Source organism: Taudactylus pleione, unplaced genomic scaffold (genome assembly GCF_031769625.1).
Source record: "Taudactylus pleione unplaced genomic scaffold, aTauple2 ptg000196l, whole genome shotgun sequence".
NCBI lineage: Eukaryota > Metazoa > Chordata > Amphibia > Anura > Myobatrachidae > Taudactylus > Taudactylus pleione.
The window spans coordinates 692,704-706,709 of record NW_028284598.1 but is presented as its reverse complement, the minus strand read 5'-3'; the positions used below and the strand labels follow the sequence as shown (position 1 = coordinate 706,709).

At 51.3% G+C, this 14,006-nt stretch overlaps 1 protein-coding gene across 4 annotated transcripts in view; it reads right to left on the bottom strand.

Annotated features, from left to right (window-relative positions):
- ARFGAP3 (ARF GTPase activating protein 3) overlaps nucleotides 1–14,006 on the bottom strand; it is a 43,623-nt gene that overhangs the window by 7,886 nt on the left and 21,731 nt on the right. For all 4 annotated transcript variants that reach the window (XM_088476835.1, XM_088476836.1, XM_088476838.1 and 1 more), the window contains 5 exons: nucleotides 13,749–13,877; nucleotides 11,316–11,456; nucleotides 10,794–10,917; nucleotides 9,572–9,662; nucleotides 7,688–7,809 (listed from right to left, as the gene is read on the bottom strand). In XM_088476835.1, the coding sequence (XP_088332961.1) occupies nucleotides 7,688–7,809; nucleotides 9,572–9,662; nucleotides 10,794–10,917; nucleotides 11,316–11,456; nucleotides 13,749–13,877 (607 nt within the window). The remainder of the gene's footprint in view (nucleotides 1–7,687; nucleotides 7,810–9,571; nucleotides 9,663–10,793; nucleotides 10,918–11,315; nucleotides 11,457–13,748; nucleotides 13,878–14,006) is intronic.

Genomic DNA, 14,006 nt, shown 5'->3' with positions numbered 1-14,006 from the left:
AGAAGGGAGACCGGAGAACACAGGTACACAAAGTGGAAGGACCACTTCACCGACAAAGAGTCGCTGAAGGTTGCTTCAGAATCCCCAAAGCTGAACTGTAACACCATAGTGTGATAAAGTCAGAAGGCCATGAGGGTCACCTCAGGGGGGCCCCCCCTGCTCACCAGGAGATGAAACCTCTCTTGGGGAAGAGACTAGTCCCCGGGATGCACGTCGTGACGGCTGAGGACTCCCGCTTCCCAATGGAGAGCTCCTGAAATGAACGCTGCCGAGATGGTCGGGAGGAGACCCTCGGACTATGTCCGAATATGTGACATACCTGTCATTGCCACCCAACGAACAGTGTTGCTAAAAAGGAAGCCACTGTCCTGACCCTGTCGGACTGAACCTTTTCAGGTTCACCGGGAAACAAGAGTTATGCCAGAGTAAGTTAATTGACAGGGTGGAATCGACAGACGTCCAACTGCACTGAAAAGGATTCGATCCAGACACTGTCCATAGCAAAGAAAACCCTGGACGAGATGGCCATAGCCACCCGGACAGGGACCGACTTGCCTCCGGAGAGAGCATCATCGTTGGAATGAGTTTTTTCTGTCGGATAACTGTTCAATCTGGAGATGAGCCAATTATGGAAAGGCCTGGAATGGAACTGAGCCCATTCCACCATGCATCCCAGAGTGTAAAGACATCTGTCGACTGCGCAGACAACCATGTACTCCTAATGGAAGAGAGGAGATTCCGTCTTACGCCAGAAGAATTCTCAGATTCTGAGAATCCAGCAGGGATCCTAGATGAAGAATACCCAGAGAGGGATGCAGGGAGGACTTTTTCCCCGTTGATTAAACGTCTGCACCCTGAAGAAGCCACAGTCATCCTGACCTGGCCGTAAAGTACCCCGGTGATCCCGCTAAGAGCAGGAGGCCGTCCAGGTACAGGAGCATTGGGATATACTGAACAGAAGAACTGTCAGAAAATCCAAAACGCTGGTAAACCCCTGTGGGGCTGAGGACAGCCCCAACAGGCAGAGCCCGAAAAATTGTAAGTGTTGCTGTGATACAGCAAACCTCAGCCCATGCTGAGGAAAGGTCTCTGTAAGTACCCGTAGGCACGCGTCCTGTATATCCAGTGATACCATAAAGTCCCCAGGTTCCAAACATCGTATGATGGAGCATAGGGATTTCCTCCTGAGCCCAGGTAGCTTTAGGAACTGGTTCAGGGAATTGAGACAGAGAATAGGCCAAAGAGGACCATTCAGCCACCGCACCAGAAAGAAAGCAGAACAACCAGTCCCTCACTGAGATAGTGGGGATGGCCTAATTAGCTCCGCTTACCGCAACAACTGCATAGCTTTCTGGATCTGTAAGGCCCTTGTAAAGAGGGCGTACCCTCCTACCCACGTAGCCGCGGCAACTTGACACTAATACCGGGCGAACTGAGAAAATCGGTATCTCCCAGTTGTAGGCCTGTCCCGTCAGGCTGAAGAGATATCCGTAGGTTCAGAAGCAGGATCGGCTGGCAGTCCAGGCCTGCTCGGTACTGGATATGTCGGCCCTTGTAGATGCCGACAGTCTACGAAGAAACAGACCTTTAGGCTGACCCAGAGGACAAAAAAGACTTAACAGACTTAGTCTGAGGCCTTGTAGTGGGCATAGCTGAAAGCGGTAAACTTGTCGTTAGTAATACTGCCAATGTTACTACAATCTTGTCAAGGTCAGGACCAAACAATATCAACCCTAAAGATGGTATCTGCACCTCTGCATTCCCAGAGCGCAGCCATAGGGTATTACGGAGGATACAGTCGCAGCCGGAACTCTGAAAGTTAGGAGACTGGTATCCAATATAGGCATTTCCACCTATGACAACAGCATATATTACGTGAGCGACCAAATACATTTGAACCCCCGACGTGTTGGAGGGGAAAAAACGTTACAAATGCATCAACCCAATATGCAATAGTATTAACCAACCATGCTATAGCCATGGTAGGATGGGTAACAACTCCTGAAAGCAAGTATACTGATTTCAGGCAGAGTTACCACCTACGGATCCGAAGAATCCGACCACGCAGGAATGGGAGGCGTAGTAACGTCTGTAATCAGACGAGTAACACGCCCATCCCCCCCAGGAGGGGCTCGTGATGACCCTCAGGGAATTTGGGACAGGAGGCCAAACACTGTTGTAACACCTCCTATCTGGCAACAGCCAGAGTCCCGCTATGCGATCCACCCGCTAGTCAGCAACAGGGAACCCGAAGGCACGCAATACTGAGGGTGTATGATACAGGTGCAGGTCAACATTCACTCTAACCAGAATGGACCTGCTACCAGCCCTAAAGCAGGGATAATAATACCTGAAATAGGCTTCCCCCCGTGTAAGAGGGAAAGAGCCCCGAACAGTACCCAGTTCACGGCAGAGCCAACTGGGAAGTAACCACAGGGCGTCAACCACGCCAATTAGCGTTTCGTAGAAAACGACATCCACCCAGGGTGGCTGTTGTGGTAATCCCTGCAAGGGGAATGACAGACTATTGTGGCACCAGGGGGAATTCATATACTGCGAAAAACCCCTGCAGGGAGCGGTAGTCTGTGTCACAGGGGAAGAGTGCAAGAAGCTGCGAGATACCCTGAGATGAAAAGGGCAGTATGGTGAAGTAACCCCAAGTGAGGTACAACAATGGGGCCCGCCCGGCGATCCGCAATTGAGAGGATCCCGAGAAAACAAACCGCCCAAGGGGGTCGTGAAAGAGGCCAGCACCAGATGACGCCACATACAGAACCCTTTATGAGTCAAATCCTCCGCACTAACACCTGCAGCACATGACTTGCAGGATAGTAAAAATGGGTGCAGTATAACGCTCTATCTCCTGGTCAGACATATCTGACCAATCTTGGCGGAAATATTAAGCAGCGCTATACTGGTCCTGACTGATGCCAAAAATTAGCTGCAGGGACCCATTTTCAGCGTATGCAACACACAGTTCCATCTAAAATATGGCAACGTGCAGCACGCAACAGTATGTGACAAACCACACAAATATTAACAAGTATATAAATGTGAGGTCTCAGAACCACCCTAAGTACAGCTGTATTAGGGCAGATAAAGAAAAGGGATAGATATACACTGACAGGTGAGAGAATAAAGTACAGTCAGCACTAGCATAAGTCACATACAATGCAGATATATACATATATACATAAACATGTCATATAATATACTGCACTATTACACTGCATTCAACTGCCCAGATTCAGTGTCTGGGAAGGCTACAGCGCTGTGTACACTGACCTGATGGTGAGGTACGCAGGGGGACTGGACTCACTGCCATCCTGAGAGATTTCTGCTGCACCACAGAGATAAAATGGCCGCTGGAGACCTCAGAAGAAGCGTGGCCCGCGGAGGAAGCAGCTCAGCGACGCCAGACTATGGATACTGAAAGGCGCGCTGAGCTGAGGGGAGGAGCCGCTGTAACAGGGAAGGCTGCCTCCCCTGGCCGGCTATTAACCCCCGGGACGCCGGCTCCCTGCACCGATCGTTAAGTCCCTGGTGGTCTAGTGGACACACGGGGTATGGGGGGCCCGCCGCCACTGCCGGCGCCTCCGGTCTGTCCCCTGAGACCGGAGGCACAGGACTGCATTTGAAATGCGCGGATCACCGCAAGCGGTGATCCGCGACCTTACCTGCTCCCCGTGGATCCGGCAGCAGTCCTGGGCGCCCACAGAGTCCGGCTAGTACAGACTCTGGGGTCCCGCTGAGATCCCCAGATCTGTACTGGCGTCTCAGCGCCAGCGGGGTGACGGAGCGGCAGCTTAGACGTCCTATGGACAGTCCGACGCTGCCGCTCTGAAGAGTCCAAAGTCCATGGAAAAAACTTTGTCCCTAAAAAAATAAAATAAGCTTAGGGGCTGCTAATCAGCTCCCCCTGCGCTAACGGTGACCCGACTCCGGCCGGGCACCAACTTAAACTGAGGTGCCTCTGGCTTGGGGGTGGGGTTATAGGGAGAGTGGACCCAGTGCATCCTGGGAGCTAAAAGCTTTAACTGCGTGGTGCCCGGATTTGGTTCCCAACCTATACCCCAAGGTCAACCCTGTGGACCCCCTATGGACCCTGAAGTAGAAAACTGGCCAGGCGGCATGTGCCGAAAAGACAGGGCGTACCCCTGGGAGACCACTTCTCGCACCCAGGCATCCGTGGTGGTATTGTGCCAGCACTGGGCGAATTGAAGAAGTCGGCCTCCCACTCTGGGGTCCCCCAGAGGGAGGTCCATCCCATCACGCAGAAGGCTTATCTTCTTGCTTGGAAGAAGGGCGCCTAGCACTCCAGGCTTGCTTCTTTGGCTTTGAGGCGGTCTTGGGTGCGGACTGCCTCGGGAAGAACTGACCCTTTGCCTTGCCCTGAACCCGAAAGGAACGAAAGGCCGAGCTCCGGACCTTAGCAGGTGTAGTAGCTGAAGGGAGGAAGGCTGACTTGGATTTTGCCAGGGTATCTACTATTTTGTCCAGGTCCGGACCAAATAGTAATTCTCCATTAAAAGGTAAGGCCTCCAACCCTTTCTTTGAATCCGCGTCTGCTCTCCAAGACCGCAACCACAAGGATCTACGAGCAGACACTGCTGCCGCCGAAACCCTAGAGGTCAACAGGCTAGCATCCAACGATGCTTCTCCAATGTAGGAGGCGGCATCTCTCATCTGTCCTAACAACGCCCTCTGGACGTCCGGAGCTTCATCCGTAAACGTGTCCTCCAAGGCGTTGGCCCACCCCTCAATGGCCTTGGCCACCCAGGAGATGGCCATGGACGGCCGGGCTACAGCCCCTGAGAGAGAATAAATAGACTTTAGACAAGTCTCCACCTTCCTGTCCGTAGGATCCTTCAGTGAGGATATAGACGGCAATGGCAAAGTAGCACTCCTGATGAGGCGTGTTACATGGGAATCGACTGCAGGCGGAGTTTCCCATTTCTTACAATGCGCTTCTGGGAATGGATAATTGGACGCCAAGCGTTTCTGTGGCAGGAAACGCTTACTGGGTGACTGCCAGGCCACTGCCATGTGATCAGTCAACTGATCAGACAAGGGGAACGCTGCAGAAGTAACCTTAGCTTTTTTAAAACTAGGATACCTCGACTTGGGAGCGGGTGCCTCATCCTCAATCAGAAGAATGGCCCGCACCGCCTTAACCAGAGCCCGCACATTGATGGAAGACTTCGTGTCTACCTCCTGGACTGAGGCATCTGAGTCATCCTGCACCTCACCATCATCCGAGGACCCCTCAGAATCCGAAAGATGCGCAGCCTGCGCCATGACTGAGCGTTTAGACGCCCTGGAGGGCACGTCACTGCGCAACATCGACTGAAAAGCCGAAGATGCTGCCGCCAAATCTTGGACAGTGTGGGAAAGCGCATCCACCCAGGGTGGAGGAGCTGCCACAGGAGCCTGAAACTGCACCACAGCCTGCTGTGCCACAGGGGTGGACTGAATATACATTGGCAACCCCGCATAGGGACCAACAGGCTGAGACCCCGGGGGAGTCTGCAATAATTGTGGGACACCCGGGGAATGGGAGATGGCAGGCAGGGGCAACGCCCTAGTAGGGGCGGCAGTCGGGACCGACAGACGGTCCGCGATGGACACCAGCACCTAGGAAAACATCGCCCATGGTGGCTCCTGCGACATGGGAGGTTTAGACATACCAGGGAGCGCCTGGCACCGTCCGCACAGGCCGTCCTGTGACAAATCCTCCCTATCCACTCCTACAGAACAGCGCCTGCAGGAGAACAATACTGGAGCCCCCGGAGTGCTCAATCTCCTCCTCAGACATGACTTAGGAAGAAAACGTGCGCACTCACCAGTGTGCTGAACAACAGCCCACAATATGGTACTGTGTAGCACACAACTGTATGTGACGGACCTCACAAATACGTGATTTATATAGGCGAGGTCTGTAGAAACACCCTTCCCCCGCACACCTGTAGGGCTTGTAGGAGAAGGAAAGGGATAGGTATAGGCTGACAGTAAGTAGAAAAAAGACACAGACAGGCAGCACTAGCAAAAGTCACATACCATGCAGAGAAGATATACTCACTGCACCTTTCCACTACAATCAACCTCCCAGATTCAGTGTCTGGGAGGGCTATAGTGCTGCAGCTCAGCGACGCCAGACTCCATGCTGAAAGGCGCGCTGAGCTGAGGGGAGGAGCCGCTAGACAGGGAAGGCTTCCTCCCCTGGCTAGCATATTTAACCCCCGGGTTACCGGCATCCCGCTTGCCGCATAATTTACCCTGGTGGTCTAGTGGTCTGGCGGGGTATTCCTCCGCTGGAGGGGGGGCCCACCGCCACCGCTAGCGCCCCCGGTCTGTCCCCTAGACCGGGGGTATGGGACTGCATTTACAAGGAACCCGCGCACCGCCGCTAATCAGCGGTGCGCGGCTTACCTTAATCTCCCCGCCGTCTTCCGGCAGCAGTCCCAGGGGGAAGCCAGAGTCCGGCTAGTACAGACTCTGGCTTCCCCCGCCGCGATCCCCAGTTCAGTGCTGGCGTCGCGGCGCCAGCAGGGAGAAGGAGCGGCAGCGTGGGCGTCTGTACAGGCAGCCCATCGCTACCGCTCTGGAGAAAAAAAACTATAGTAAAAAATTAAACTAAGTTAAAATAAAAAGATTTAGAGGGCAGCCCCCCCCCCCCCCCCGCAGGGTGACCCGACTCCGGCCTGGCACCATCTTAAACTGAGGTGCCTGTGGCTCGGGGGCGGGGTATAGGGGAGGTTGGACCCAAGTGCATCCTGGGAGCAGCTGAAAGCTTTAACTCCGTGGTGCCCGAGGATCCAGGATCCAGCTATACCCCAAGGTCACCCTGTGGACCCCTATGGACCCTGAAGTAGAAACTGTTGTTTGAACAAATTGTTTAGATCAAACATTTAACAAACTTGTCTGACGCCATTTTCATCTGTTTTCTGGCATTTAGGAGCAAATTGCTGATCATCAGTTACTCCCATACGTTACCAGATTTTCATTCCAACCAATCAACTAGTTGGATGGTTGGACAGAAAATCTTTAGATGTGTACCCAGCTTCAGATAGATAGCTTTCCTGATTGGTGATAATATCTGGAGCACAGGTTATCTGCAGCGGTTACAATGCACAGGAGCAGTACATGCCTAAGATAGATAACTGTCCTGATTGGTGATAATATCTGGAGCACAGGTTATCAGCAGCGGTTACAATGCACAGGAGCAGTACATGCCTAAGATAGATAACTGTCCTGATTGGTGATAATATCTGGAGCACAGGTTATCTGCAGCGGTTACAATGCACAGGAGCAGTACATGCCTAAGATAGATGGCTTTCCTGATTTGTGCTCCAGATATTATCACCAGTTATCTGAAGTGGTTACAGCGCACAGGAGTAGTATATGTCTTAGATAAGTAAACCTAATTAGCACAGATTAGCAACATTTACAAGCGACCTGGGGTTATCTCAGGTACGCAATGCCAAAATTCACAATTAAATGCCAAAATCATTTATTAAAATTGACCCCCCTATGGTATGGTTACGTTGGGGAAGGGGGGGGGGTGTTTACTAAAAAATAAAACTGATAAAAACAGATCTTCTCCAAAACGCGTCGGGTTCCTTGTGCTCTGTAACCATACTGCATAATTCAACTACTGTTTTTTTTTTTTTCCACCAAAAATACAAACCTGGATTGTCGTCATAACACCATTGGCCAGTACGGAGAGCCGCCCCGCCACGGATTTCACACCTTGTTTGAAGTTTGCCATATCTGGCGCTGAAGGCAGGACATTGGATATATTGTAATTTGCTGCAAAAAAAAAATACATTGACTGAGAAATCTGCTTTCTCCTTCATCCACTAGGGGGCACTGAAGAATATACAATGAAGTATAGACAGCTGAGAGAGTGGAGCCTGGCACTTTAAATTTCTTTAGAAGAGTAGCTGGCTCCTGCTCCTCTATACCCCACCCAACATCAGTTTAGCTTTGTGCCGGAGGAGCCGGGTGCACTGAGGGCTGTCTCCAACCCTTTTTTCTGTATTATTTATTTTCTCAATACTACAAGCAGACTATGACCACAGTCCGCCTGCAACGTGGGAAGTTGCTGGACTTTGAGGACCTGCCACAGCTCACTGCAGCTTGTATCCGGGTCCCTGGCCACAATCAGAGAGGACCCGCCACAGCTCATGCGGCTTGTATCCGGGTCCCCGTCCCCTCCACGCACCGGCGGCAGGACAGTAATTATACCCTATCCCCACTGATTAGCAAGGGGACTGTGTGATAATTAGCACTCATGATAATATGGTGATGAAGAGGGTACAGTCCTCAAAACGTTGAATTAAACACAGCTTTTGTCTTCAGTTGATACAAGCCTCTAAGTGCTGCCTCCTTTCGTTACATATATACATACACACACACACACATTGGGGACTCTGTAGCCTTAGGGACGCTAAAGGCACTTATTGGGTCATTCTCCCTGTTCAAAGGGGGGTGGGGGAGGGGGGAAGATGGGGAGTGGACAGAGTAAGGTTTAGGCACCACCAGGGGGGTTAGGTTTAGGCACTAAGGTTGGATGGTTAGGGTTAGAATACTGTCACTCTCCCATACCCAAGGATATTTGGAATATCGGACATTTATCTATTAATGCGGGGAAGAATCCCTTTGGGCCCCTTGCTGGTGTCTTTTCTGTCATTCTATATCCCTCCTACAGGTGATCCGCAATGACTAGAGCGTTCTTCATCGCTGTCCCTCCTTCGGGTGGGAAACCTATTACCGAAGATATATTACATGTAATTCCCAACGTTTGATTGTATTACATGTCGGTAGAACACGGCTTATGCTATAAGTGTAGTGTATGTAATACAGCACTGTATCTCCTGTAATGTTTGGCCTCTTCATCTCTCCTAGGTCATAGACTGGTCAGTGTAGAGCGCCTGGTTTTGTAGGTGTAGATTATAGGTCTGTATACGGATATGTACTTCTCCAATGGAACACTCTCCGGTTACCTGATTGTATAGGCCGGGTCCCTCCCCTGACCCAGTTCCTTTAACCTATAAGAGTTCCTTCTCCTCCCATGGGAGTACCGGAGGCGTTATAGTCTGCGGTCCCTTAGAGTGACAGCACATTCCTCCACTAACATCTCATTAGCTTTCCTTACACAGGGAGCATCTTCTCCTACAGCGCTTTCAGGCTAAAAGGCCATGATGTGGGGTGTAGGGCCTCAGCCCACCTACAGAAGATATTGGTACTATACTGGCAGGGGAGCCGGGTACTGCGATGTTGATCTCCGCAGCCAGCCAGCCCCCCATCCCCCCCCCCCTGGTTTGAGCCACTATGCTGCACAGACTAAAGATGGAAGGTCCTTCCTAAACATGCTGCTCGCTGGTGGTAGGCCCCCCGACCCGCAGAACGTGGCCTCGCTTTAGGTACAAGTTACGTCTTTAGGTACCAGTCTGCCCCCTCAGGACATATACTCTCTTCCCTACAGGTAAATCTAGCAGTAATCATGGCTTTCCTTAATATTATTGTTACAGAAAGCTAAGAGACATTGGGGGGGGGGGCAACTCGTTACCTGGAGACTGTTTCTTCTGCTCATCAAACAAGTCGGCGGAGCTGATGGCCGCACTTCCTGAGAGTCTCTCCAGCCGGGCTCTCGTCTCGTACTGAAGGAGATGTAAGAATATGGCAGATTACAATTCACCCACCATAATACAGACACCTGTATCAACATACCAGCCGTATAATTCAGTGTATACAAGCGCACACTCTCCGAGGTGACACCTAGCTATACGGAAGAAGAAACCGGTGACCTCTGTCTCACTCCCTCTTTCCATTAAGCTCGGTGGTCTCCCGTTAACATCCATGACCGTGTCACATCATACCATGTAGCCCGTCCTCTCACAGACGAGAGGGGACAGATTACGTCGTCTGCATGACCGGAACATGTCTGCTGAAGCGCTCTGTGCTGCAGGAGCAGTCAGGTCACCTGATCAGCCACAGGTTTGTTCAATGACCCCCTGGAGACACTCAGCTGCTGGTGCCAGGCAAATACATCTTAGACTTGTATCAATGGCCGGATGTGGATTGAAGGATCTACAGCATGGGTCTTTAACCTTTGGCCCTCCAGCTGCTGTGGAACTACAGATCCCAGGATGCCCTGCCAGAGTTTTAGCATGCTGTTGTATCGAAACGGTGGCAGGGCATGCTGGGATGTGTAGTTTCACAGCAGCTGGAGGGCCAAATGTTGAAGACCACTGATCTACAGTAAAAAGGTAGAGAATGTCTAGATAGATGTTAGACAGGCAATAGGTCGACATGTAAGAAGGTTGACTGGTACAAATAGTCAAAAGGTCGACAGAAAAAAGTTTTTGACCATTTTCATAACTCTAATCTTCACCCTAATCCTCCCCTTGGTGCCTGACCCTAACCGTCCCCTTCTAGTGCCTAATCCTAACCCTCCCCTCCTGGTGCCTGACCCTACCTGTCCCTTCTAGTGCCTAACCCTCACCATTGGGATAAGCGCCTAACTCTCCGGTAAGCGCCTAACCCTAAAAAACAGAAATCACATGTCGACCATTTGCATGTCGACCTTTTGACCCGGTCGACCTATTGCCTAACATCTGGTGTCTATCTAGACATTGTCTACCTTTTTACTGTAGATCTTTAGACCGGATGCCCAATGGCCGACAGCTTCCGTAAGCAGGCAGAAAAACCACCATATTGCACAAATGGATGAAATGGGGCTACTGGCATGGTAACGCACTACTAGACGCAGCAGCACAAAGCGCACTCACATCAGCATTGTCCTGTTTTCCAAAATACATGTCTGAAGATATGGACTTTGCATTTCCAAACTTTTTCTGGGCATCGTCCGTAACTGGGGCTGGTTCTACGTCATGTTTACGGCGAGTGGCCGGTCTAAAATAAATAGCACACAACAATTCCGTTATTCACGCTATAGAAAAAGTAAAAAAATAAAAAAAATAAATAGGAAAGAAACTAAAACCACTGTATATAAACTGAAAGTATAAGATTGTATAAAGGCCCTCACTGTCCAAAATGACCGTAAATACAGTCCACATCCATTTTTACATCACATTTAGGCAATGGTTGCAACGTCAAGATGACAGAGGCTGCAGTGGGTAAGCACATCGTCAGTTACCCGACTACTAATCAGTCGGGGGGTAGTGGTGGACCCAGTTCTTCATTACCCAGCACATTAATGGGGGACACTCTCTGTAATGTAGGCCTTGTCTATGAACCTGTGACTATCCTAAATGATTAATCACGGTGGAGGAGAAGTGAGATTCTCGCACCTGTCATCATAGCTGGTGGTCTTGGAGCTGAAGGCTATTTCGGAGTCGTCGTTGGATGAACCTTTTTTCCAGAAATCGTCAGATTGATCTTCCCAATTAAGAAATGAACTGGTGGCCGGCTCGGGTGGGTCTTCTCGGTACCTGGAATGTGAAACACAAGCAGGGGTGATCAGGCCTGTCCGGTGTAAAAGCAGTGTCCGTGATAACACAATGGGAGCTCTGGCTACACGGACAATGTACAGGATATATCAGTAGGTCACTGCTGCTTCCCTGTCCCTGCATGTCTCCTCTCAGTAGTCCATCGCTGCCGCCCTGTCCCCGCAGCCTGCATGTCTCCTTTCAGTAGGCCATCGCTGCTTCCGTCCCCGCAGCCTGCATGTCTCCTCTCAGTAGGCCATCGCTGCTTCCCTGTCCCTACAGCCTGCATGTCTCCTCTCAGTAGGCCATCGCTGCTTCCCTGTCCCTACAGCCTGCATGTCTCCTCTCAGTAGGCCCCCGCTGCTTCCCTATCCCTGCACGTCTCCCCCTCAGTAGGCCACCACTGCTTCCCTGTCCCTGCATGTCTCCTCTCAGTAGGCCACCACTGCTTCCCTGTCCCCGCAGCCTGCATGGCTCCTCTCAGTAGGCCACCGCTGCTTCCCTGTCCCTGCAGCCTGCATGTCTCCTCTCAGTAGGCCACCACTGCTTCCCTGTCCCCGCAGCCTGCATGTCTCCTCTCAGTAGGCCATCGCTGCTTCCCTGTCCCTGCATGTCTCCTCTCAGTAGGCCATCGCTGCTTCCCTGTCCTCGCAGCCTGCATGTCTCCTTTCAGTAGTCCATCGCTGCCGCCCTGTCCCCGCAGCCTGCATGTCTCCTTTCAGTAGGCCATCGCTGCTTCCCTGTCCCCGCAGCCTGCATGTCTCCTCTCAGTAGGCCATCGCTGCTTCCCTGTCCCTACAGCCTGCATGTCTCCTCTCAGTAGGCCCCGGCTGCTTCCCTGTCCCTGCACGTCTCCCTCAGTAGGCCACCACTGCTTCCCTGTCCCTGCATGTCTCCTCTCAGTAGGCCATCGCTGCTTCCCTGTCCCTGCATGTCTCCTCTCAGTAGGCCACCACTGCTTCCCTGTCCCCGCAGCCTGCATATCTCCTCTCAGTAGGCCATCGCTGCTTCCCTGTCCCCGCAGCCTGCATGTCTCCTCTCAGTAGGCCATCGCTGCTTCCCTGTCCCTACAGCCTGCATGTCTCCTCTCAGTAGGCCCCGGCTGCTTCCCTGTCCCTGCACGTCTCCCCCTCAGTAGGCCACCACTGCTTCCCTGTCCCTGCATGTCTCCTCTCAGTAGGCCATCGCTGCTTCCCTGTCCCTGCATGTCTCCTCTCAGTAGGCCACCACTGCTTCCCTGTCCCCGCAGCCTGCATGTCTCCTCTCAGTAGGCCACCACTGCTTCCCTGTCCCCGCAGCCTGCATGTCTCCTCTCAGTAGGCCATCGCTGCTTCCCTGTCCCCGCAGCCTGCATGTCTCCTCTCAGTAGGCCATCGCTGCTTCCCTGCCCCCGCAGCCTGCATGTCTCCTCTCAGTAGGCCATCGCTGCTTCCGAGTCACACATTAGCACCCACAATTCACAACATGCTACATATCTGTAGCGGCCCGTCAAAGGTAAAGTATTACTTTTCTAAATAAAAATGTGCCGCCCTCGGTCATGAAAAAGTGTATGGATAAGGGAGCAGCGGTTGCGCAGATGTGTACAAGTCGGCATACTTATGAATATCCTCGTTTTTCCAACACGCACGCATTGCGGGTTTAATTGCAGCAGACCCGCATTCACCTCTGTATCCGGAAATTAAAACCGTACATATCCCTCAAATCAGGTCTATTAACTATACAGCAAACCCAACTCTGTGACAAAGGAACCACAAGTCCCTAAAGTAACAAATATATCTGGGTACAGAAACAAAACTCTGGAAGTTGAAATGTCACGTTATAGGGTTAGAGGAGGGGGAACGTTTACAGGATGAGGATTTCTACAACCCCAATATTAGTTTAAAGAGAAAGAAAAAAAAAAAAAAAGATAGAAGCCGACAAGAACCAATGAGGGTCTCCGTTACAGCCCCCGGGGAACGCGCTGAGCTCAGTGACCGCAGGACCTCCAGTGCCATTTCTATACTAATTTTTTAAGAAAGGGATTAGGCACTATATTTTAATTTTAGTTATTTTTTTAGTACAATCATTTAAATTATTATTATTAAATGGATCATTGCGTAGTAATAATATAGTCGTTATGCTCCACGCGATGCTGGACGCAAGGCGACCGGGATTGTCAGCTCCTGCTGACTTATTCCAAATCCCTATTACTTTACAACAGAACTTCAGCTAAAAAAGTGTTTTTAGGACCACTTAAATGACATATTGCAGCTCTAAGATTGGTTACCGGTTACATACAAATGAAAGGTGTCTCACCGTGACCGAGAGGAGATGAACACGAAATCCTCCGGCTCCTCCTCCTGGTAAATCTTTTTGGATTTGGCGATTTTCGGGGCTTCCTGCTCAATGATTTGCATTTCCGAGAGCACGGAATGCGAGATCCCGCTGCGAGGACAGGAAACACATAGCGCACATTAGTGTCAGGATAAGGACATTTACAGGGTAACATCGGATTTATAACTGCGATGCGGGTACAGTTACATCAGATAAAAGGTCTCATCAGCACAGGGGAGG